Source organism: Capricornis sumatraensis, chromosome 16 (genome assembly GCF_032405125.1).
Source record: "Capricornis sumatraensis isolate serow.1 chromosome 16, serow.2, whole genome shotgun sequence".
Taxonomy (NCBI): Eukaryota; Metazoa; Chordata; class Mammalia; order Artiodactyla; family Bovidae; genus Capricornis; species Capricornis sumatraensis.
Window position 1 is genome coordinate 46,877,688 of NC_091084.1, and position 25,972 is coordinate 46,903,659.

The 25,972-nt window shown below is 49.8% G+C and overlaps 1 protein-coding gene across 3 annotated transcripts in view; it reads right to left on the reverse strand.

Moving 5' to 3' along the window:
* Nucleotides 1-607: 607 nt before the first annotated feature.
* PPFIBP2 (PPFIA binding protein 2) overlaps nucleotides 608-25,972 on the reverse strand; it is a 153,891-nt gene continuing 128,526 nt past the window's right edge. Inside the window, exons 12-27 of one of the 3 annotated variants that reach the window (XM_068989080.1) lie at nucleotides 24,414-24,481; nucleotides 22,779-22,836; nucleotides 21,645-21,686; nucleotides 18,599-18,737; nucleotides 17,423-17,455; nucleotides 16,866-17,004; nucleotides 16,105-16,233; nucleotides 8,186-8,336; nucleotides 7,786-7,897; nucleotides 7,483-7,571; nucleotides 7,072-7,194; nucleotides 5,757-5,882; nucleotides 4,945-5,133; nucleotides 3,861-4,037; nucleotides 1,765-1,830; nucleotides 608-679 (exon numbers count right to left, since the gene is read on the reverse strand). In XM_068989080.1, the coding sequence (XP_068845181.1) occupies nucleotides 608-679; nucleotides 1,765-1,830; nucleotides 3,861-4,037; nucleotides 4,945-5,133; nucleotides 5,757-5,882; nucleotides 7,072-7,194; nucleotides 7,483-7,571; nucleotides 7,786-7,897; nucleotides 8,186-8,336; nucleotides 16,105-16,233; nucleotides 16,866-17,004; nucleotides 17,423-17,455; nucleotides 18,599-18,737; nucleotides 21,645-21,686; nucleotides 22,779-22,836; nucleotides 24,414-24,481 (1,713 nt within the window). Of the gene's footprint in view, nucleotides 680-1,764; nucleotides 1,831-3,439; nucleotides 4,038-4,944; nucleotides 5,134-5,756; nucleotides 5,883-7,071; nucleotides 7,195-7,482; nucleotides 7,572-7,785; nucleotides 7,898-8,185; nucleotides 8,337-16,104; nucleotides 16,234-16,865; nucleotides 17,005-17,422; nucleotides 17,456-18,598; nucleotides 18,738-21,644; nucleotides 21,687-22,778; nucleotides 22,837-24,413; nucleotides 24,482-25,972 lie in introns of those variants that run through there. The other 2 variants (XM_068989081.1, XR_011146011.1) reach the window with 2 other exon arrangements.

Consider the following 25,972-nt stretch of genomic DNA (forward strand, 5'->3'; position numbering starts at 1 on the left):
TGACAAGGGAAAGGCCGCAGAGATGTCTGCTCAGGTGCTGGGAGGCCCCGCAGCCCTGAGAACCTGAGACACCACTGCAGAAAAGGGCAGCCTTGTCAAGGGAGTCCACTCCTCCTTCCCTGCTGTCACTCCAGCCAGGTTCCTGGGAACGGAAATGCACTACAAGCTTTCATACGGAAGCAGCCCCGGGGGGGCTTCCTATCCCTTCAGTCCGCTCAGAACATTCAGAATTTTTTTTTCCAGCAAAGCTTTTGTGACTCACAGCCCTTCCCCTTTGGTGTAAGTGCCCCCGGCTGTTGCTAGGGATGGCGTGAGTCATTGAGTGTGTGTGGGCATCTCACTGCCCTCCCTGCAAAAGCGCTCTACAAGTCCACTTATAAAAGTATAAAAAGTACAAAAGCTGTGGTGGAGAGCACAGCACAGCTGAAAACCTGTGGGCCACCTTGTGGACATCTGTTCCACAGCCTCGCACTGTCCTGTCAGCACCCACGTCGGAGATGCCCTGGGGCCCAGTTTGGGCTCTGTGGGTGGCCGTGGGCGAGCTTCCCATCGAAGCGGATTCGGGACCCACACACGTGCCTCTCTGGGCTGCCAGCCATGAAGAGAGTCATCTCCAGTCCTCAGATCTGGGAGTGGCCAGGCGGGAGTCGGTCAGCAGCTGGTCCTGGCTCAGCATCGTCTGAAAGGACACAGCCGAAGGCCCTGCTCAACAGCATTCAACGGGTCCAGCCTGCCCTGCGGCTGCTCCATGGGGAGCAGCAGGGTCCTGGGTTGGCCCTGACACCAGCGCCCTGTAAGTCCATGGTGTCCCAGGGACACCAACACTATCAACAGTAGATTGCTCTGACCTTTAAAGGTGCCAGCTCATGGCCACCAAAGGTCTGTCAGAAGTGAGAAGGACAAGGCTGGGTGGGTTCAGTGTGCGAGCCAAGAAAAAACAAATTGACAAAAGTGATCCTCTTTGGACTCGGAGAGTCCCCCAATCTTGTCTTGCCTTGGGTTCAGCCTTTATAATCTGCTCAATAAACCAGCAAAGGCCTCAGCGAGGTGGACGCTGTGGCCAGTGGGCTCATGCTGGGGCAGTCCAGAACTGACAGGCCCTGGGAGGCACCGGGCCTCACCAATGTGGTTCTGTTCTCTGGCCTTTTTCTGCCAGCTCTGGTCTGCCTGCCGGCCTGGCAAGGAGGATGTTATCAGCCCTGCTTGACAGACAGTGACTTGCCCAAGGTCACAGACAGGGACAGTCAGTCTCCCTCCAGAGTGGCTCCTCTCCCTGGGTCTGAGCTGCTTCACATGGTACAGTTTGTCCCAACTGGACATGCCAGGATGGACTCGTGCCTGTGATGTCCGTAAAGTCAGAGGCGTGACAGGAAATGTGTGTCTCATGGGCGGAGAGGGCAGAGCCCTGTCCATCAGGCAGGGGTGAGGCCTGGGCTTTGGGCTGACAAGGCAGGTGACCCAGAACTGCTGAGTATCTTGGTCTCCTCACCAGCCGGGCCTGGACAGAGGGCCTGCGACCTAGAACACTTTAGCTGGTTTTGGCTCAAGAGTAGCAGCAGGCCAGTGGAGAAGGCCTCTGGGCCTCTATCTGCCTCAGGGCTGGCTCATCTCCGGCACCAGCCCTCAGTCCCATCTGCTCTCCCCCAGCAGGGGCGCTGGCGCTACAGGCTCTGGATTAGACAGCGGGGCTAAGCTAGCCCCACACCAAACTCCCGGGGCCTCCCCAGCACGGGTCCTACTATAGAGAGAGGGCCAGAGTCCTACCGTGAGGCGGTGAATGTCTTGGGAGAGGAGCCCTATCTGCATCACGGTGCCTTCCGAAGGTGCCATCTGTAAAATGGGCAGTGGCCTGGTCAGTGCTCGTGGACTGAGCTCGGGATTTGCAGAGGTGGTTTGCAAGTCCTAATCTGCCTGGGCCTGCTCCCCGGGAGAGTGGGCAAGGAGTGGGCCAGGCCCTGGGGAGCGACACAGGGGTGAAGCACGCACTGCTCATCCCTGGGGAAAGGCAGAGCTTCCACTGTCCCACACCATCACTTACACTGCCACGGTCCCACTTCAGTGCCAGCTCTGAGGGGACACAGGAGCACGGAGAGTGGGATGAAGGCCTTTCTGATGCCGACCTCAGAAAGGACCAGCAGGACCTCAGACACTGATGCCCCAGTGTAGGCATAGCCAGGTATCCTCACTGCCAGGAACCTCCGGTCCCACCTGCTCAGGCAATGGCCGGTCCGCTCCTCCTCCCCAAAACCTTTGTGGACATTGTAAATTTGCCCTTTGAGGGCATTGCCTATAACCCATCATTTTACAGGTGGGAAAACTGGGCCCCACCAAGAGATACAGGACTTGCTTGAGGCCGCACAGAGTTAGTGACATCACAGTCCCATGCAGGGTTTGAAAGCAGGCACATGCGGAGAGTCTCCCACCAGGACATGATGAGAAAGGAACAAGGGGTAAAGCCTGCCCTGACTACAGCTCTAAACCGCTGTGCCCAGCTATCAGCCCCGGGGAGCACCTCTCGTCAGTAGTCCCGGCCCTGGGATCAAACAGCAGCTGTGCTAACAACTTGCAAGCCAGTGCCCACATTCCTTGCTAACTGGACTTCAAAGGAGGCTGGGAGGCCATGGCCTGAGGCTGCTGGTACTTTGCATCACCTCCATCTGGAACAGAACCAGAGTTCAAACTGGGCTTGTGAGGCCCTGCTGCGGCCACCAGTTATGAGGCTGCTGTCTGGATTCTGCAGACAAGGCCCAGGAGACCCAGTGGAGCCAAAAGCTGCCTGGGCTCAACTGGGATTTCATGAGCAGGAGCCCAGACTGGCGGGTGCATCCCTCCCCTATCCTTGGCCAGACCAGGCCCAGCTAGAAGACCCACTTTCAGTCAGTCAGCCTCTAAATCAGGAAGCCAGGTCTCTTTCAGCTCCAAGGCAGAGCAACCCCTACACAGGCCCAGGGAGGGCAGTCACAGCAGAGCCCGCACAACACACGCAAGAAGAGAGGCCTGCCAGCAAGGCAGGCTGGTTTCCCCTCGCCAGAATGGAGACCAGCTTCGGGGTCTGCACAACAGCAGAATGTGAGATGCAAAGTGCCTCTGGGCTTCCCACTGGGCCGTGCACCCTGAAGTGAGGCCACAGGCTCCTCCAAAGGCTGGGAGGGGGTGCCTCCTTGCCCCATCCCCCTCTCTCAGGACACCCGCAAATCACAGCCCAGCTCAGCAGTGTGGGCTCTTGAGCAGCACTCCAGCTGTCAATGTGCCCACCTCACTCCCCTGGACACGCTTAGAGACAGGCTGTGCTGCTCGCTTTCTACATAAATACGGGTTTTATTACTGAAAGAAGAGACCACCGCTGAATGAAGTCACGATAGTTCCACTGTCCCCGCAGCAGAAGGCCCTGCTCTGTCCCTGCAGCCAAAACTCTGGCCACAGGCCCAAGGCACTTGGGACTGCCCTCCATGGGGGAGCAGCTGAGGGGCCTGAGAGCTGAGCCCCTCGGGGTTGTCTGCGGTCTTGGGACCTGTGTCCAAGCTCAGGTGTGGCCACCAGTGCTATAGCTGGACATTCAGACTTACCGAAAATGTACAAGCATCCTAAAGTGTCCTTCCTCCTGAGTCCCCAAGTCTGGCCCCTTAGCAAGGATGCAGCTCCTTTCTCCATGGAGAAAGGTACCTCCATACCTTTCTCCACACCACCCGCAGGGTTCGGAGAAAGACGCCCAGGGGTGCGCAATGGCTGGAATGTTCTCTGCGGGTCATGCGCACACGCGGGGGTGAGGTGAGTTACGTGGTGACACACGCGGAGTTACTGTGAGCTTGCAGGACGCACAGGCAGTGCGGGTGACAGAGGCATCAGCTGATCGGTCCCACCTGCTCCAACCCGTCCAGTTCAGGGGCATCGAGGGTGCTGAGGCCCCGGGCGCCACTGTAGGCCCTGTGACCATCACCGACACTGTTGCCGGGCTCCATTGGGCAAATGTAGTCCGTCGACTCATCAAACTTCTTTTTTCTTATGTTTCCAAAATGTGAAAATCCCAGCTTCCTTGGCTAAAACACAGCAGATGCAAAACGATGAGAAAGAGATGACTGAGCTGGTATGGAGCTCACCTGATAATGCATGTTAGAGCAGGCCTGTGAGGAAAGGAATAAGGCAAACTGCTTCTAGAAAAACTCTCTTCACAAAATAGCACTCCTGGAAGCAACTGGCCTGCTGGGGAGAGGCCAACAGATCAACTGTCCTGAGCAAGCAGAGCTGCTCCTCCAAGGCTCCGTGCCCAAAACTCTTGCCCTGTGATGTTGACATTCCCTGGGAGGACTCGGGACTCCCTGAAGATGCTGCAGTCTGTTCAGAGGCCAAGTTCACAGGACTTGCAACCACACGGGGAGCACCCCCTGCCTTCTCACAGCACCTAGGGCAGCCACATGGATAGCCCTTCCTGCCTGCTCCAGCACCAGAGCTGTGCTGAGTTGGCAGGAAAGCTCAGGCAGCGGGGATGTGTGAGATTCAGAGCCCCTCTGAGTGGTGCTGGTGCTTAGATGACCTCGGGACCTCTGCTAGCTGTGTGCTGGCCGCCTCCAGGGCTGGCTGCCCACAGGGCCACTCACTGAGTTGGTAAGACAGCTCTAATTGGCACAGGGCACCCACACTCGGGAACTTGTCTGCTTTGCAAAACGAATCAAGGTAGCATCAGGAAAGAGGACTGGATGCTGCCTGCACATCATTTCTGTGTAAAGAAACCTGCACACCCTTGGACTCAAGAGTCCGTGGGAACTGGCCTAACAAAGAGTAACATAAAATCAAACCAAAGGTAGAAGCCAAAGCAAAAGTCACGAGAGCCTCCTCGTCCAGGCAGCCCACTTGGGTTTGGCACCAGGTCCGGGCTTATCTGCTGCCCAAGTTAAGGGCCAGAAAGTAGGTCCCTGTGGCCACCCCAGAAAGGGTCTGGCAACTCACCCGGACTTTGGCTGTGGTGGTCAGTGGTGTGTAAGCAGGTGAGGTCATTTTCTCTCGCTTCTCCTGCTCAGCCTCAGGGCCAATCAAGGCGTTGAATTTGGTGGTCAGGTGACGTCTGAGGAGCGTCTTTTGTGGCGGGATGTTGAGAAGCATGGCCAGGGTGTCCCCTGTGAAGCGTGGCTCTAGGATCTAAGAAGAAACCAGACAAGTCAGCCAGCGATGACCACCAGTGGTTCCAGGTGATGACACTGAGAAACAGGCCCCCATCAACCTGGGTGCCTCCAGGGCATTGTCCTGTGTCCCCGCCCTGCTTGCTTCCTGGCATGGGCCCGACTCTGTGATTGACCAGTGGAGAGCTGTGCCCTCTTAGCCAAGGCTGTCTCGCTTCTCATCCCTGTCATCACCCCTTCCTCATTTCTCTGCCAGCTTTGCCTCTTGATAATGCTGAGTGCTGAGATGGATCGTCCCCTGACAAGCAGGAGGTGACACCTAGGTGCCCTCTCCCTGCCCAGCCCCATGTTCCTCTAGCAGCAGGTGGTTAATAGGCAGTTTTCATGCAGACCCTTGCCCTGGATCCTGGACTCCTCTGGGCCTGTAGCTGGGAAAGTCTTCCCAGAGCCCATCTTATTTCCATGAAGCCTATTAAATCTCAGCCACAACAGATCAAATTCTATTTTGAGATTGCAATTTATGCAAGGAGTTCCGATGAAGTATCAACTTTCTTACTGGGATGCATGTCTAGCCCTTAGACATTAGTTCCTGAATACCCCAGGAGCACTTAGGCAAGTGAACCAGCTCAAAGAGCCACTCACAATGAGCCCTCCATGGACGCCACTCCCACGAAGGTTGGGCGCATATTCTGCTAGGTCCACGGACCGCAACCACTCCATCACCCTGTGGTTGGACCACTGCACAACTTCTGAAGGAGAGAGGTTACTCTGTGAGAGGGGAGAAGGAGAGTGGAGAAGTTAGGCCTACAGGTCCTACCAGGCTCCTCTGTGGAGCCAGCCCCTGGGAGTCAGTCAGCCCTAGAAGCCTCACCCAGGCCTACCTTATGCCTGCTGACCCAGGCCTCCATGCCAGCTGCCTGAGAGCCTGCCTCGTTCCCAAGAAGTTAAGCTCTCACTCAACCTGCAGGATCTTCCTACTCCGATATCTAACTGCAGAATCCCGTTACTCCCTGACTCTCTGATTACTTCGAGACTAACACATGAAGGCATGGAGTTACCCATTCAGTGATCCAGAAGCACTTTAAAAGAGGACTGCCAATGATGAGCTGAGCGTTTTATAGAATAATGATCTCACTGGCGTGGCCAAATGTTTTCAGAGACTACACATTAAGATACTTACACCTGAGTGCCCTCAAGTGGCATCTGGGTCTTCAAAATGCCCAGCACTGTGCCTGACATATAAAGGCATTCAAAACGTGCTTTGTTGAACAGGGAGAAAAGAGGGGATAGAGAGTACGGCTAGGAGTTTTCAATCCCCTGGGAAGCTGAGTAGTACTCTTAAAGCAGGGTTAGACTTAGTTCCCAGAACACAGGAGGCAGGGTGTTACTGACAACCTTGTAGAAGAACTCTGAGGTTCACGGAAGATTATCAGGGAATTCCCCAGGCTGTGGGTTGCTGAGTTAACTCTACTATTTCTTCTCTAGCAAAACCTGCTCATGGATTCCCTGTGAATCTGGAGCTGGAGGTCAGTTAATGTTCTACCTACCCAGAGATTCTGAAATACCTGGTTTCCTCACAGGCTCTTTTCCACTCCTCTGCATACGTTGACACCATCTTTCCATTTTGTTTCACCCCTCTCTCTCCCCTTTGCTCCACTTCCTTGTCCCCTTTAACCGTAATAACGTCTTTAAAAGACTTGCTGCCACTGCCCTCCGGCCCATAGCACGTATCTCCCCCAGGGAGATGGACGTTGGAGGCGTAGTGGCTGCGATGGACACAGAGTTCAGGCCACAGGCATGTTGGGGCATCATGAAGCCCTAGCAAAGGGAAGAATCCACAGCACCGTGGTCCCAAATGCAGCCACTTAGTGAGTGGCGATAATTTCCTGGCTTTCTAACGCCCTATCTTGTGTGTCCTGGCTCAGGGTTACCTGGACAGGGCGCACCCTGCCCTCACCTCGTCAGCCGGCCGCCGGTGCAGGCAGTGAGGGTTGAACTTGTTGACGTGCAGCACGTGAATGGCACATTTGATGCTGAGATGATGTAGCTGGCTGGTCACTTTTAGGAAGAGGAGATCATTCTGGAAGAACAAAGTTTTGGTGCATGAACCAGAGCTTCTGAAGTGACAACACCCCATGAGGATCCTTTCCAGACCATTCAATACAACATGGACACGGCAACAGTTCCCTCGGCACAATAGTTCGTACCTTGCTACTTGGGGCGTCTTATGTAACAAATGACACTGTTTTAAGACCTTAAGGATATGCTAGAGGTGGTGGGATCAAGTGTAAAATAACCTCCATGGGGACGCCTGCGTTGAGCTGGGTGCTCACAGGGACAACTGAAACACTGGAGGGAGGGTCCTCACCACCGTCAGGTACTGCAGCATTCGCCCATCAACTCTGGATTCATGAAACTGGTCTTTGTACTGGGGTAAGCCAATGTCATCAAGCCAACCTACAGAAATGGGGAAGTGAGACTTGTGAAAATCGAAGACTGTGGATGCAAAAAAAAACATAAAAAGAAAGCAGCAGCAAATTATCATTCAAGTTCCAGCTGTGTTTCCCCTAAAGTTTAGTAATCTGTCTGCCTATCCCAAGGAGACAGCTGCCTTTGAGGCACACATTCGCAGGGAGCTGCCAGAAACATACACACATCTGCCTGTCCTTACGTGTTACCCAAATGTGGTCCAGCAGTGCAGACTTCTCCTCCTGCTTAGTGTTGATGGCTTTCACTGCTAAAACCAGCTTTTTCCTGTGAAGAGGGTGCTTAATTCCCAGCTCCTGCAAGTGAAAGATGGAGACAGCTGTGAAATCTCGGCAGGCAACCCAGCTCTCAGAGGCTCCTGTGTCTGGGTGGAGATCCTGCACTCGGTGCAGCAGAACAGCAGACCTCTGCCCACCGCCCTGGGATCAACCTGCAGCAACAGAATCTTGGCCTCCTTTGCCCATCTTCCTACGTGTGGGCATGTTGTCGGGGTGGTGGGTGGGAAGGAATGGGGGGGAATTCATCTTCCCATGCATTGGTTTGGGGAGAAGTAGGAGCCTCCTCACCCAGGGCTCAGCCCGTACCTTTTCCATGTCCTGAGGGGTAGCTGTCAGTAAAGTGTGGCCAGAAGTCACCCATTGCCTCGCGAAGATCACATACTGAGCCAGGCCGAAGTCCTCCAGCCACGTGCATACACGCTCCGTGCTCCATTGGGCAAAGGGGGCGTTGGCGTCACTGGAAGCAAGAAATGACCCTGTTAGCATGAGAGCCTGGGCTCCATCTGAACATAATAGTGCCTCACAAAAAGGGACTAGTTTTAAACAAACAACCCCCATAATGAGATCCAGTTGAACCAAAACATACTCATTCAAGATAGACTCTTGAGTGTCCTGGGATAACACCTGGTGGGAATCTCAGATCTGCAGCTGCTGAGAGCTTGGGGCAGTTACACGCGCCTCAGGAAGCTGTGCTCAAGAGCTTCACTGATGGCACAGTGGTAAAGAATCTGCCTGCCAATGCAGGGGACACAGGAGATATGGGTTTGATGTTGGTAAGATCCCCTGGAATAGGAAATGACAACCCATTCCAGTATTCTTACCTGGAAAATGCCATGGACAGAGGAGCCTGGAGGGCTACAGTCCATGGTGTCGCAAAGAGTCAGACATGACTGAGGGACTTAACACACACACACACAGGGAGCTGTGCTCACATGAACACGCAGTCCACATACATACACACCTGAACCAAAGCCCAGAGTCACAGCCCCGTTAGGATTTAGATCCACACCTGAATCATGTTTTACACAGTGTTTAATATCATTTTTACCAAAATGCTTAGAAAGCTAGAGAAAGTATCACTACTCAAACATTAAAAAAAAAAAACTCCAATTATCAATAGTTAAAATCTTATTTACTAATGAAACACTAGGAGCATTCAAATTAAAATCAATAAAAAAACTTTTTTATCACACTAGTAACACTGGTCAGAGTTGCAGTAAGTATAAGAAGAGAAAAAATAAAAAGCAAAAATATAGCTATTAGAAAGGTAGAAATAAACCCACTCTTTTCAAAATGACATGATTGTCTACCTAGAAAACCCAAGAGAACTCAGTGAGGTGGCCAGTTATAAAATACACATACTCCTAATATTTACATGACATACATGATTTTCTATATACCAATGCACAGACACTAATATTTTTGTTAAAATAATTTTAAATCCCACTGATAGCAACCAAAATTATAAAATGTTTAAGCGCTGCCTTTACGAGAATTGAGTGGGTCCTTGTGTGGGGGGATGGGGGAGGTGGTAACTATGACACTCAACTGAGCAGCATAAAAAGGATATGAATAAATGAAGAGCTGGATCATGTTCCTCGACAGGAAGCCTGCTTTTACAAAGCCATCAATTCTTACAGACATCAATTTTTCATTTACAGTCTGAATACAATGGCACACGCAAATCCCAGTTGAGTTGTCGGGGGTGGGGGGAGGTTGACAAAGCAATTTTATATCCTTTTTTTTTTTTTTAAATAAAGGCAGATTCACGGAATATAGAAGACTGGCTATTCCAAAAGACTGCTTTTAAGGACGTACTTCTAAAATGCTGGTTAAAATAAGAAAAATTTTAATGCCTGAATGAGGCGTTAAAAAATTCCTTGAAAGTGAGAGGATTTCTTAAAGAGCCAGGATGACCAGGAAGCAGCATGTTAGAGCAGGTGCAGGAGATGGTGTGTGCCTTAGAGCAGGTGCTGGTCACCCAGCCTGGAGCCTAGGTTTCTAATGAATCATGAATACGTGCAGATCTAGGTTTTTTGAGACCTGGAACTTATCAAATCTGGGGCGGGGGACCTCTTTAAGAATTGAATGCAGATGGAATATGTGAATGCACGATTTGAATACAAAATTAGGAACAAAATGTGTATTTAGAATAAAAAAAAATCACAAAAGTTACAAATCTAGCTAAAGTGGAAAAATATCATGGAATCCAGAAAAATAATGTTTTCATTAATTCCAAATACACTTCTATAGTGCTTTACCTTCATATTTGGTGGTCTCTGCTAGCTTCATATGTCAACAACTCAATAACATAGCTATCCCTCTATATCTGCTAGGGGATTGGTTCCAGGACCCCAAAGACACCAAAATCCAGGGATGCTCAAGCCCTTTAGATAAAATGGCATAGTTCACTCAGCCCTCTGTATTTGTGAGTTCTGCATCCATGGATTCAACCAGTAGAAATCTGATATGTGGTTATTTGAATCTGTGGGTGGGGCAAGGCTGTATTTTCCATGAGGAGCTTAATTCCACCTTCCTTCTAGCACAATGGACCAATATTTGTTATTTTGATAGTATTTTTAAAAAACCTTTCAGCTTCACAATTTAAAAATGGTATTGTTAAATACAATTTTAGAATCATTAAATTTAGGAAAACTATAAAGTGTCCTTTAGATATGAGCTGTAAAATTCCACAGCATTCAAGCTTTCTGGTGTTTATTAAATATTTTTTGAGTTGACATTTATTTAATGTCCCTGTGGCTGTTGCATATTAGGCAACATCATCTTGGTCAAAGTTAGTGTATCATGTAAAATCAAGAAATTTTCATCTTTTGCCATTGTGTTCATATGATTCACTTTATTGAACAACAATCAAGGGACCTACTCACTATTTTGAGTATATCATGCAAAATGTGGAGCTGGATAAAGCACAAGCTGGAATCAAGATTGCTGGGAGAAATATCAACAACTTCAGATAGGCAGATGATACCACACTAATGGAAGAAAGCGAAGAGGAGCTAAAGAGCCTCTTGATGAAAGTGAAAATGCTGGCTTCAAACTCAACACCAAAAAACCGCAAATCATGGCATCTGGTCCCATCACTTCATGGCAAACAGATGGGGAAACGATGGAAACAGCGACAGACTTTATTTTCTTGGTCTCCAAAATCACTGCTGACAATGACTGCAGCCATGAAATTAAAAGACACTTGCTCCTTGGAAGAAAAGCTGACAAACCTAGACAGTGTATTATAAAGCAGAGACATCCCTTTGCCGACAAAGGTCCATCTAGTCAAAGCTATGGTTTTTCCTGTGATCACGTACGGATGTGAGAGTTAGACCATAAAGAAGGCTGAGCGCCAAAGAACTGATTCTTTCAAACTGTGGTGCTGGAGAAGACTCTTGGGAGTTCCTTAGACAGCAGTTAATCCTAAAGGAAATCAACCCTGAATATTCATTGGAAGGACTTATGCTGAAGCTCCAATACTTGGGCCACCTGAGGCAAAGAGCTGACTCACTGGAAAAGACCCTGATGCTGAGAAAGATTGAAAGCAAGAGAAGGGGGTGATGGAGGATGAAATGGTTGGATGGCGTCACTGACTCAATGGACATGAGTTTGAGCAAACTCAGGGAGACAGTGAAGGACAGGGAAGCCTGGCGTACTGCAGTTCATGGGGTCGCTGAGTCAGACATGACTTAGCAACTGAACAACAACCACAAAATTCACTATTTTGTTTGGAATTTATCTGTTGCTCATGGTGAATTATTGCATTTGGTTTGATCTGAGATTTTTTGTGTATATATTTTTCTTAATATCAGAATAGTTTCTTTTAATGTCAGTGCTCACTCTATCACTTCTATTACCTTTTAATTTTAGTTTCTAAGTTTCTGGGAATTGGGAAGAAACAAATGTTCTACATATCAGAGAGACATTTTAGTTCTGAGGTGAAATAAGTGTTTTTGAGACTGTAATTTGAATGCCTCTGTCCTGTAGACCTTTTCAAAACATCCTAGAGCTTTGACATGCTCCTCTACCCTTAATCGTATTCCCAGTTCTTGCTTTGTGAATGGTCTCTGCTCTCCTAAGCTTGTGGTATTCCCACAGTAGCAAACCCAACCTTCCCACCTCCTGGAATTCTGTCAGTGCCAGGGTCTCCCATACTCTTGTCTGGGGCTGAACATGGTGTTAAGTGATTTAGAGATGACAGAGAAAGTACCTTTCATATACAGCCAAACCACTTGTTTTACTAACATGCTCCAAAACATCTTTCCAAATTGCAGTTAAAATGATGTAAGTGTGATTTATCAAACAGGCCATTCCCATGGCAGACGGAGAACACAGGGTGCCCTTATCATTGCATGTATTTCATTAGTCCTTTTCTGAAAAGAGAGGACTTCTGTTTTGAAAAAGCACCAAGAGAACCAAATCTCCTGTTTAGGATTATGCAAATCTGATGACTGGAAAGACTTTCCACAGACTAGCTTCTGGTTTTGTATATTTCAAATGTTCTTTCTTTTCCCACTACCCCATACTTCTGAAACCAAATGCCAGAGGACAAGTTCGTTTTGGAACAAGATCTCTGACTTTGAATCTCTGCGTCAGAGTGCTGGGCACCCTGGCACACTGGAAGCCATTTTTATAGTAGGACAGCTAATTAATGAAACCTTAGTAAACTAAACACGAAGTGATTCCAAACCACATAAACGTAATTCCACCAAACCCAATGCCCATAGCTATTCCAGTGTCATCTGACATTAGTCTAAGCATAGACCAAGGGAAAGTTGGAATAAAGAGTCAGCAGTCTCAAAACTGTTTGAATTTGAAATGTCTTACTTATGAAAAAATTTCCAAACACAGGGCTTTGTCAGTACATTGGGTGAACCCTCTCTGGACTGTGGAAGGGGCCCAGACAAGTAAATGACCTTGGGACAAAGGCAGTGAAATGGGGCAGGGAAGGGAGGCAGGGAAGCACTCTGATCAGAGACGACTCATAAGCTAGAGTCACTAAGGCAATACACTCTGTAGACGAACTCAGAAAACCCCTCCAGAGATGGGGGCCAGAAATGCGGCTTTAAAGTCTGGCTGACTTAAACATTTACACTCTACTTTTTCTTGGGGAAAAAACACTCTGTCACTGCACACCAAAATAAATCTCTAAATAGATGGCTTTTGAAGTTTTTAAAAATTACTTTTTAAAAATTCATTGTTTAAAACCAGTTTTTAAAAAATCATTGAAAATGTTTAAAACAAAATAATGAAAGATATCACGAAGGAAAAGTTGGTAACTTACTGTACACAAACCTAAAAATTTCATATATCAAAGTAAAGTCTGCAACAAACCTGAAACATGACCTATCACAATTTTTAGATGTGGCTTAATATCTTAATATACTGTATGGAGAACAAATAGAAATTAAATAACTAATTAAAAGATATTCATAACTAAATAAGATGGGCAAAAATGCTCACAATTCACAAAAGAAAGAAACATGTAAGCAAAATTAACAGTAAGAATGTAATTTGCGGAGGCCTATAAAACTAGAAGTTTAAACAAAGAAAAGCTGCAAATAGTTAATGCTGAGAAGGTTGTAGGTGCAACAAGCACTCACCGTACAGAAGTGCTGTGTGTGTGTGTGTGTGTGTGTGTGTGTGTGTGTGTGTTAGTCACTCAGTCATGTCTGACTCGGCGATCCCATGGACTGTGGCCAGTCAGGCTCCTCTGTCCATTGGAACATAAATCAGCAAAACAGGAAAATTTTTAAACATGGATTCTTCTATAACCTGAGAGTTCCTATAAAATGTCATTATCAAATATTATATTAGCAAACAACTGTTCCACTGGAAAAAAAAGAAAAGATTAGGGCTGGAGACTTTCACTAACAATGAACTTTTCCTATAGGAATACTGGAGACAATATTTTTTAAAGACTACACCTAAATATCTATAAACTATAAATACCAGAGAGTATTAGCATAAAATTATATCACATTTCTGCTAAAGAGTAATAAAGGCCTTTCTTTCCCACCAGCAAGCTCATTTTTGTTACCACAAGCACAGCTGTGATAAACTTACAGTCTTATCAGGCCTTCATTCCCATTCTCCTTGTCATCCATTGTTATTGTTAACAAAGCACAAAGACATCCAAACAAAGCAACTCTGTGGTTGGAACTGCAGTTCTGCCTTTGGCAGAGAAAGTTCCCCACACTGGCCACCCCACACCCAAGTGACTTGGCAGACTGTGAATGGGGCCCCTTAACCATGCAGTCCTGCTCTAAGGAAAAACGCCTAAGGGTCTTAGAGAAGTTCTTACACCCAACCAATGATCCCCTCTTCAAGAATAAATCCAAAGGAAAGCCAGAAGTGGAACAAAATTTCATCATTCAAGCTTATGGTGGCTTTAATTTTTCATCCCAGAACCATTAATGTCTAAAGTCAGAAGACTGCCAAGTAGATTAGAATACTCATGGAATATATGGAAAAGCTTCCTGCAGCTTATTTTCTAATGGCTCTGAACCGGTCTCTGCCTTCTCAGACCATATCCTTAGATTCTCTAGCCTCTAAAAACTAACATTTGCTGAGCATTTACGTGTCTGACTAGAAAGGTAAACGTGGATCCACAAGCCTCGCAGAGCAGGACCAGGAGGACTATGCATCCTCGGGTTTCTCTGCAAGACACTTGGAGGATGGGTCTGGGGACACTCACCGAAGGTCCTGAGAGTATACATGGGAGAGCCTGGCAAGGCCTGGGAACCGGAGGGGGCTGGGTGGGGAAGCAGGGTATGTCCACACATGCTCCCTTCCGCAGGGGTGCAGGTCTGTGAACAGCATGCCACACCAGGGAAACATCACTCCCCCTTCACTAAGGTCTGGACTTAGAATTAGTTTGCAAGTTGTGCACATCTTAGTCTTAACGTGCACTTGCCACTGGTGTCTGGCAGTCTCAGGAGGTTGAAAATTAAGAGGGTTGAACCTTACATTTTGGAATTCCCTGATGGTACAGAGGATGAGAATCCACCTGCCAATTCTGGGAACACAGGTTTGATCCCTAGTCTGGGAAGATCCCACAGGCCATGGAGCCACTGTGTTCACGCACCACAATTACTGAAGCCTGTGTACCCTAAAGCCCACATGACGCAACTCCTGAGTCCCTGTGCTGCAGCTACAGAAGCCAGTGCACCTAGAGCCTGTGCTCAGCAGGAGAGGCCACCGCGAGAAGCCTGAGCACTGCGACGAAGAGCAGGCGTGCCCTCACCGCAGCGAGAGCGCCCATGCACAGCAGTGAAGGCCCAGCACAGCCGAAACAAAACACCTTTACTTCCTACTGTTTGGCTAAGTTTAGAATGTCACAGTCCAACCTCGAGAAAGGCCCCGGAGCCCGTTCATGTCTGCGAAACTCGGACTTCAGGAGGAGATATTCCACTCGAGATGATATACTGCGGGGATCATCTGATGGGAGCAGAGGTTATGGAAAAGGGTTTCCCTAAGACACAGGACTACAGGCTCACCTGGGCAGGTCGGAAGGGAGAGGCTCTTCTCCGAGAAGGGAGATGCGGGGAAAGCAGGGGGATAAAGCCGGTGGTGAGAGGGTGTCCACCAGGGCGATCTCTGGAAAAGTTTCTTTTAATGCTTTTTTTTATTAGGGTGTGAGGGGAACAGTCGTATAAAAATCTCCCATTCTGATCTCTTTATAAGCCCTTCCAGGCTGCCACTGCAGGAGGGTTTGGTACTGTGTGTCACGAGGGATCAGGGCAGATCTGCCTGCTGCCCCCGCACCCTTTAGCAGGTCTGTGTGAAAGTAGGGGCTTCCCCAGAAGCAGGCTGTGCTCTCTTTCCACCAGTCTCCCGAGGGAAGGGGACCCTTGAATGTGGCCAGCTGACGCCAGGGTTAAATGTGTAGGAGCTCACATGAGCCTCATAAGAACTTTCACAAGCAACTGTTTTTGACCCCACACTTCATAGATAAGGAGACTGAGGTTTACTTGTGGGGCTGGAGCGCCACCTCCTACCCCACATCCTGGCTGTAGGCAGCCCCTGCCTCTGCCTCAGCGCACCTAGATATAAGCACGAGCAATGTCCACATGTGTCAAAGGGATAGGCCGAGAAGCTGTGGGCTAGGGGCTCCTGCCTTCCATCTCTGGAGGCTCTGGGGCATCCAGCCCCCATCCCCACTCATCCTGGGCAGGATTTTACATGGTTCTTTGCAGATGGACTGGAGGGAGGCTTACCTTTTCTGAGCCTTGGGGTCTCTGGTCCTGGACAGTCTTGGCCCTGCAGTTGCCCGGAGCCCACCTCGTCGAAACTCGGCCACCCCTGGGGCATCAGTGTTGAAGTTTCCTGACTGAGTCCTTCGGATCCTGTGTGGACAGGAATCCATGGAGACCGTCAGAGGGCAGGCTGGAAGCCCGAGGTCAGTGTACTCCCCCTACATAGGGCCTCACAAGCCACACCCAGGGCTCGGGATGGCCCTGCTTCCCAGTGCCTCCCCTGAGGGCCAGCATCAAGGCCCAGCCTCAACTCTAACAGTGCCTCTGGGATGAGGCCCCTCTCCCTGGGGGGTCAAAGTGCTGCCTGGGAGGAGGCCCCAGTTTCTGCCTTATTTTGCAGACTGGGTCAGCAAGGCCAGCAAAGACTCAGCGCTCTATCTTCAAAGATCGCTTAAGACACAGACTGAGCCCTGAGGAGGAAGAAACTGGTCTCACCCATGCGTCTCTCCAAAGCACGTGAGGCATAGCCGCAGAGGATGCTCTCAGGGTCTGTGGGATGGACTGATGCCTAAAATGAATGATATGTACGGCAACTGGCTCTACTTAAGGAGTGCCTTTCATAGTTCTCCTTCTCTGGGCCAAAGTCTTCTCTCTACATGTAACCACTCTGTGCTTCCTGCTATTCCAACATCTAATTAAACAGGGGGGTTATGGAGGCACTTTGCTCAGCCAAGAATATTAATTCTGAACAATGTAATTAATGATCATCACCACCAACTTACTTTCCCCAGAACTTCTTGATGCCTTTGGGGCTCCGTTTACCATCTGGTGTCAGGGGAGACTGGGGGCTGGACTCGGTGCCCGATGACATGGATGAGTCATTGGCCACAGCAGTGTCGTCCCAGCCACTTTCTGTGTCTCCTGAGATTGAAAAAATGAAATGACATGTGAATGACAAGAAGGAACCTGACCTCTGCAAACCTTCTCCCCAAGCCTGGGCCATTCCCTCAGTAGGAGTCGAGAATAGTCTGCCCAGCCCTGTTTTCAGGGCAGAACTTTACAGCAAGATCTCGGAGACCAGTAGGGGCTCAGGCGTACCCCAGGTTTTCTCTCTGGGGAGTTAGTGAGCTTAAGGCTTCAAATCTGGGTGAGCAAATGTCTTCATATGGGGGCCCACTACTTTCAGGATAACTCCAGCAAGGAGCTTCCTCTCTCCCCCCAGGGAGACGTGGGAGTGCAGGCAGCAGGGAGATCTGGCTGAATGTTTGGAAAAGGGAGGGTGTCCCGGGAGGCAAGCAAGGGCGTCTCACTGTCCACCTCACCTGGAAGGGTACAGTACCTAATACGGGGGCACTGACACTCCGGCCACGGTCTCCAGCCAACCAAGAAGCAGAGAAGCCACATGAAGAAGCAAGAGAGGCCAAAGTCCAGCCCAACAGAGTTATAGGGAAGCAAAGAAATAAACAAGAGTCATCGAGCAAGAGGGAAAAACTCAAACAGAAAGAAAAATAATCCCACAAGGAAGGGTGGGGTGAAGGGTGACTGAACCTGACCTGCAGGGTCACACAGTGAGGGGACCAAATGCTCCTGGTGCCACTTCCTGGCAGGTAAAGCATCCACACACAGGGAGTGAGAGGGGTGGCTGTGAGGGCCGAATATGCCAGGCCGCCCACTGCTCTTGTGCACATGCCAGAGCTCACTCAGATCAGACTACAGTGATCTGAAGCTGCAGGAAAGTCCACAGTCTGAGTGTCGCTAGGACACATTCATTCAAGGGCTTCTCTGGAGTTTCTGCAGCCAAAGGCAGTACTAGCCAAGGGCAGAAGCCTGTACACTGGCTGGCTCGGAAACAGCCAGATGTGAGGAGTCAGGGGTGGGGAAAGCTCGGTCAGGACCAGAATGCTCCCTTCTAGCACCCCCGACCCCCGCCACTGATCTGCTGCTGCTATTGGAGAAATACAGACTATTGTGCAAAGACCTCCATCAGATCCTAAGCACCAAAAGGCTACTGGTGGACTGGCACCCTTGCCCACTGACTCCACTTCTCTAAGGAAATGCTCTTCCTTGGACGAGCACATACTATCACCCTACTGGTAAGAGGGAGGCTGCAGAGAGGAAGGCAGAGACAGGAAAGAGATCAGGAGGACAGAGGAGGAATGGGGAGGGCCAGGGAGGGTGGAGTGTGGTGTCTAGCAGGGAGGGAAAGAGGAAAAACAGGAAGGAGTCGAGAGAGGAGGAACAGAGGAGAAGAGAAAAGGGGGGTAGAATAATCACAGGTGGAAAGAAGGTGGGCACACACCCTGATTCCTGGGCTCTGGAAGGGAACAGTGAGCCCAGAAAGACAGCCATCGTCTCTGGACATGGGACCACCCTGAGGTACGACTTGCCCCGTCCACCCACCCCCACTGCTCTCCAGATGTGGGCTGTGGTGGGGAGGGTGCAGGGACCTCGTGCAACAATGGAAGTGCCAAGGCCGAGGCACCAGAAGCCGCCAGCCTGGGGTCTGGACACTCACTCAGCCTCAGCGGGCTGCTCCCTGCGGGGTCCACTGGGGAGGCGGCGGGTGGAGACTTGGCAGGCTCTCCATTGGGCGTGGCTCCCGGAAGCTTCCCAGGTAACGTGGGGTACTTGTGCTCCGCCAGGAAAGGGCCATCCTAAGGGAAGGAGAGGGGGGGAGATGTTGAATTAGCTGTCACTTTCCACCTCAAACCCCATTAGGAAATCTCTGGATGCAGGAACAGCTCCCTGTTCTCCAAGAACCATTTGTAAACTGAGGCCAACTTGAAGCCCCTCAAAGGCCAATTAGTCCAGGCCAGGCAATAGGACCAGAGCTCCGAGAAGGAAAGAAGCTTGCCCAAAGCCACATAGCGAGATGGGGACAGAGTCGAGCTCGAATCGAGGGCTGACAGAAGCCATGTCTGAACAGGAGGCGAAGCCTTTGCTGTCTGGCCTTGTGCTCAGAGGTTAAGGAATCAACAGCCGAGAATTACCTTTCAAGCTCTTTGAGCATACAAACCAGAATTCCAACAAATGTTATACCTATTGCTTTACCGTAGTAGATAATATTATCTATTGATCGTATTTATATATTACAATAATAGTTATTTTGAAAGACAGCAGGTTAAGGTGAAGTGAGAAGGTAAGAACACAGTCAGGGGAGATGTCAACAGGAAGCGGGTCAGAGGGCCACCTCCCAGCATGAAGTTTCCTGGGAACTTGGGATCACAGTCTGCATGAGGTTTAGCCCAGGGCAGTGTGCCCTGTGCTCAGACTCTGGCCATGGAAAGGGTTTCAAAAAGAAAAGTTGATTTCAAGATGAAGAAGAATTGCATAAAAAAAAAAGAATTGCACTTATTTGGTCAAGAAGGGTTTAATGGGCCCTAAACCCACAAACCTGAGGGAAACACAGCAGTAAATTCATTTGAGTGAAAAGAAAAGAGAAATTAAAGCAATGTTACCAAGGGAATCAACTGTGGATCACTTGATCAGATGCAGAAGTCGAAAAGAACAAAGATGAAACCAATTTCAAAATGAACAAGTCAGAAGACTAGTGGGAGACTTCAGTGACTGTGATATCTTTCATTTAGTTAAAAGCCAAGTGCCCAATAAATTTCTGAATTCAGTTTCCTTATAAAGGCATGCCTTAGAAATTGTTTGAAATTCAATTTAGTCATTGAAAACTGAATACTAATCCTATATAAATCAGCTCAGAAAGGATAGAGATGAGAATAGTGGGCTAAATTTTCAAGGGATTCTGAAGGAACTGGCTGGTAAAGGAGGAATAACTGAACTTGAAGAGATGGACACCACACAGTTTTTAAGTTCATGATGACCCATGAGGGACAGATTGGACCTGTTAAGACTTATGGTCAACAGCAACAGTTTCCAAACACCAGCCCCGACACGGGCTGGTTTATAATCACCTGGGACACTTGTAAATATAAAAACCCAGGTCCCGCCGCACCCATGAATCAGCCCCTGTGGGAGTGCACCCTGGGAGTCTGTGTTTTTAACACGCGTCTCAGATTGCTCTGACGTACAGTCAGACCCGGGAACCGCTGACTGTGGGGAAGGCGGCATTCACAAATTTTCGAGAGCTGAAGGGCATGGCTCCAAGTTCCATTTTATACAGGAAATATGGGAGTGGGGAAGGGTTCAGAAACGGACATCCTGCCGTATCATCATACACACTCCTGTAAGACAGGGCAGAGACAGCCGAGGCTACACCCGTCAGGACTGCCCCAGGAGCTCGCTGAAGGGCTGAGACTTACAGAGGGCAGAGCCTTGTGGAAGATGGCTTCAAAGGCAGCTCAGGCACGTGAAAAAGACAGTGAAAGAACCAAGGGCACTGGAAAGGGCTCTCAGCTCTGCTCAGCCAAGAAGAGATGCTGGGAAGGAGGGACTCATTGCTGCAGAAGGCGATGCAACATCAGGACACAACACAGGGGAAACGGAAGCGCCCGAAGCCAGTCCTGCATTGCAGTCTCTGAGAAGAATGACCCTGGTTAGGGGGATGGAAATCCCAGGCAAGGCTGGAAATCCCAAGCAGACGGCTGAAGACCCCGCTGCCCTGAAAGAGCACAGAGGCAGCGCACCTGAGCAGGAGAGCCTAGGCTGGGAGTCAGACCAACTCGGGCCAAGTTCTTTCTCTTTAGCCCCTCAGAACCTCCATTTTATTGTTTCTGAACAGAGGATAACAATTTCTGCCCCTGGCCTAGCACACGAGGACACAGAGGCACAGAATATCACACACCCGAGGTCTACAGCGACAGCAGTTAACGCCAAGATCGGTCCCTGGAGCGAGGAAGGCAGGGGGCAGACCCCATCGACATCAGGCTCAAGTGTGGTCCCGGCACAATAGAGAGGGCTCACTGCTCGCTCCAAGGATATGGAATAGGACCTTTCAGGGTCTGTGACCTGTGCACAGGAGATGATAACTGAGACAGGGCCCGAGGGACTCCAATTCCAGAGCTGTCAGGAGCAGGGGAGACTGACTCATTGCGTGGACTCCACAGGGAGAGCCCCTCAGTGGAGGCACATTCTAGGAAAGTCCAGACATGCATCTAACAGGGCTGGAGAAGAATACAGAGGGTGTCTTACAATGTCAAGAGTTCTTAGTCATAGAAAGCAAAGGCCAGACATCCATGTGCAGGGACACTGCCGAAGGATCCGTGTGCCTGTGCTGAGTGTGCCCCCAGGTGTTTTAACCGTGACTTATCACTACAGAAAGGACGAGGGCTGTCTTACTCCTCTGCTTGTGTGCTGAGATCATAACATCTCCCTCCCCAGAGATCAGAACAACTCTGCCTTTAAAGTGGATTTCTCAGAGCCTGTGAGATGGGGGAGATAAGAAGTCCTATTGCACAGAAAAGGGAGATGAAGGCACAGGATCCAGCTGAGGGCACGGAAGAAGAAAGCGGGAGAGGAGGTTTCATCTTTCCTTTCACCCCTTACAGGTAACATATTTTAAGGTTTCTAAAGCTGTAACTTGCTAAATGAAAAGACTAGCAAACAGCGCAGCCTCATACCGACAACAGGGACATGCAGTTAACGTATACTACCTTGGGTTCTACCACGGGGGAGGGCTGGTTCCCACCGACACACTGTGGGGTGGCAAGGAGCATTTCAGTTATGTGGAGAGAAAGAGACCCGCGTTAGTCACGGCAGCAACTCAGGGCCGCCCGCCGGCCTGGATCTGCAAGGCTCGCCCCTCGCTCCCTCCCCATCCCTGTCAGATCAACACAGTCGGTGGAGGGAACACAGGTCACTGTCCAGCTGCATGGACAGACCGGAGGGAGCCTCAGGCACGTGATGGGAACAAAGCCACTGCGGGCGCCTGCCTTCCTGGTTTTCCACTGTATCACCAGGGAGCCTGGCCTACTGCTGGACCCATCTACACAGCAGGGCCACTGGAGTGCTACAGGGCAGCACCCCTGTGTGTCCAATGACCTCGCTGCCCAAGAATCTGTGACCCTCCTCTCCAGCACAGGGGCACCCACGTGGTCAAGGGCTAGCCTCATATAAGGAGCCACAAAGCCCTCCTCATGTCTTTTTAGACTCCTTAAGAAGCTTCCTCTCCAATCTTCTACTTTATTCCATAACCCACTCCCAGGGGCATCTTTATCCACATAGGTTAAAGCATCTGCCTGCAATGCGGGAGACCTGGGTTCGATCCCTGGGTTGGAAAGATCCCCTGGAGAAGGAAATGGAAACCCACTCCAGTATTCTTGCCTGGAGAATCCCATGGACGGAGGAGCCTGGTGGGCCACAGTCCATGGAGTCGCAGAGTCGGACACGACTGAGCGACTTCACTTTCATCCTCATTCAAAACCTCTGCAACATTCCAAGTGCCCTGGGGAAACAGGGCCAGGATTTAAGAACTCTGGCTCCATCTGACTCCCGCCTCTGACCTTACCACCTCCTGCTCCCCAAACCATTTCCCCAAACCTATCCATGCCCACCTCAACATCTTTTCTAATCAACCCCAGGCAGCGTGTTCTGACTCACCCTGCCCCTAGGATGCCTTGAGCCATAGCTGACCAGTTTTCTCAAAATGTTCATAAAATCCCTGCCTCCCCAGCAACTTGATAAAAGCCTCCATGAGGTAGGGACAGCACCTGGCCTGTGGGTCCGGGCACTGTGCTGACCTCAAAGAAATAACTCAGTCATCTTTATGTATAGACTGATGGACTGACCTTATCCACAGATTCACTTCTCAAGTCTTCGAGACTACAGGAGAGTTTTTTCTGAGCCCTGGAAAAACACAGAAGAAAACAAAAAGGGAAACAGTTACTGGAGAAGGAGGAACTTAGTATCATTCGTGCAGAGGATATTTCAGTGTTTAACTGGTATTCTATCTTGGGCTCAGAGTCAAGGTCAGGAAAAAAACTCAACACCCTCTCATCATAACTGTTACATGTAAGATGAGTCTGGCCCACTCTGGGAATGGTCTGGTCTGACCATGTGTTGGTAATGCATGAGAGCATCACTGAAATCCAAATCAAAAGTCCTTAACAGTCTTCAAAGACCAAGAATACACAATTCAGTGGCATCAGTGGGCGCTGGCTGTTGTGCGGTTATAAGAGAAAGCCAATGTCTGTGGAGTCAAAAGAGAGGAAAGGGGGCCAATACTGCCTGGTCTGTGAGTGTGAGAGTAATCCAGGGAGGGAGGCGGTGCCTGAGAGTGGAGATGAGCACGTCGGCCACAGCTCCAAAGCATCGCCTGCTGGGATCCTCTGTCCCTCTGCTCCAACCCTGTGAGCCCAGAGCAGTCTGCTCAGAGGAATCAGCTTTCTCGGGCACTATTCTGCAGAGGAGGGAACCAACTGGATAGAGAAGCGGCACCACCACCCATGGTCACGAGGGTTACCTGTGACAAGGCTCCTTGGCAGTGATGTTTCTCAGTTCATATGAATAAATCGGCATCTGTTGCTACACTAGTCTCTTAGGAGTCTAGTCAGTGTGAGTCACTCCTTGTTGACTTCATTCCGAGTGAACTCATCAACCAAATTTCTTATTCTGCAAAACTAAAAATTGGCCAGTCGCCATCCCTGGCATGACTGTTTTGCTCTGAGGCTAAAAGCTCAGTAACAATGGCTTTATGGAAAACGGGGGGTTCTGAGTGCCTAGGCTGTGGAGACTCAGCGCCCTTCTGGGGAAACTCCCGTCACTTGGCTGAAAGACAGCCTGCCCTTGGCAGTGGAGCTCCAGATCCCGGTTCCTTGGAAACGTGTTCTAAAGAGATGACATCTGTAACTAGAAGTAGGTTGATTTTCGAGGGTATCAGTCAGGAGGCAGTTGGTGACCACATAGGCCAGCCCACAGTAAGCTCATTGCTATCTGAAGCTTCCTCAAAGCAAATGGACCAACCTCCCTGTGAGAAGAAAAGGCCCTCCCTGGAGAGAGAGTGGAGTGTTGTCACAGGGCTGGCCTCCCTCTGAGAGCGGGAAGGCCTTGCCAAAGGGGCTGGTGGCAATGACAGGTTCATGGTGCAGGGCACTCTCTGCTCTGAGGAGCCCCTGGGGGCACAGAGAAGGTGCAGCCCCCTCCCCGAGGCCCCAAACCCTGGCCAGATCTCCTCTCGGTGACAAGAAGCAGGCCTCTCGGCCTGTGGGTAGGGAAGCCCTTCTGCAGCCAGGGGAGGTGAGCATGGTTCATGACTGAACCACCATTTTGGCCCTGCTGGGGCCGCTGCCGGGGCCTGGAGTGCTGCCCTGACTATGGGAGGGCAGGCGGGACCAGGACAGGGTGGTTGTGATCACTGCCTTGTCTGGAGCCCTGAGAGGGGCCTGAGAGCACAGCAGCTCCACGGAAACGCCTGGGCCTCCTACCTGGTTTCCAGTGATTTCTGCGGTAGCGGGGGTGGCCCCGCCGTAGGAGAGCTGCCTCTTGGAGACACCTGCATGGGAACCAGAAGAGTCACTGGAAAGAACAGTCACTGCCTGGAGACCGGCCACCATCCCTTCCCCTTGTCTGGCCAATTCCTCCTGGGGAGGTACATCTCCCACCCTGGGTATAGCCACAGGGGCTACAACGACACTGGTGCCTTGCTTTTTTAAGATGCCAACAAGCAAGATATATTGAAAGCCATAGCCAACTTGCCTCTCCTTCTAGGCCCCAAGCTCACATCCTTGCAGTAGAGTCCTAACAAGTTAGTCCTGACACCTGAATCCCTGCACCCTGTCCTTTCTGAGCTTGGTTCTGAGCTTTTCCTTTCATTCAGTGAGCCACTGTGCACCCTTTCAAAAGCATTCTTTGTTGTAACTTAGCCAGAGTGGATTTCTGCTTGCAATGAACAACACTGTAATTCATACAGTCAATCAACAAACAGGAGCAGCATCCACTGCCTGACAGGCCATCAGGGAGGTGGGTAAGTTAATCAGGATGAAAGATCAATGCAACATGTCCTATAATATTTTAACAGAATGGGAATGGAAGGGACCCTTCTCATTGGTGGGAAGGTCAGGGAGGCTTCAGAAGGGAGAAACTTAAGCTGAATCTTGAGAGATGAGAATGGGCTTAGCAAGGTCGAAAAGCAAGGGTCTCACAGGTGGAATGAACGCAAGCTAATGGTGGTAGAGAAGGATGCAATTTAATGTCTTCACTGACTCAAAGGGCTGTCTTTCTTTAGAGCCCGGTATCTTCCTGGTCTACTTAGAAAGAACCCTGGCATTATAGTACGTAGTGTTGTTAAAAGCCTGGGCTTTTGGGTTCAAGTCCAAGTTCTGCTACCTACTTGCTGTGTGACCTAGAGCAGAGTACTTACCCTCTCTGAGCCTCAGCTGCAGCACAATAAAAGAAGAATCCCCGGTGGGGTGTCATGAGGCATAAATGAGGTGAGTCATGTACAATGCTAATCACATGGGTATGGGATATCAGTTACTGCCACTATTGCCAGCAATCTGGGGTGGTTGCTCTGACTAACTGGGCCACTAGATGACACATTTGCCCATCCCTTAATTAAAAGGGTTTAGCTGGATTAAGACCCTTCTCAGTGTGACTGTTCTGGAGTTTTAAGAACCTTTTAAATTCTGGACTGAAGTCCCTCTTCTTCTGAGATCTGTAACTACAAGTTTATTTGCCCAGTGTATCTAGACCAAGTCCAGAGACAGCCTTAGAACTGGACCAGATTTTAAACAAGAGAAAAGGAAACCTGTATGCTGGCTACAGTGAAGAGAGGTTGTCTGTGAAACAGGAATGTATCACTTCAAAAGTTCATTATCCCTCCAAATGGGCAAGATGCATTCATTCCTTAAAGAAATATTTGTTGAATTTAACTGGGTATCGGGCATCACTGCAGATCCTGGAGAGGTAGTGGTAAATAAAAATACCCCTTTGGTCTATGCTCATATTCCAGAGAGTAAAGGCAAAAATAAACAAGGAAACCAAT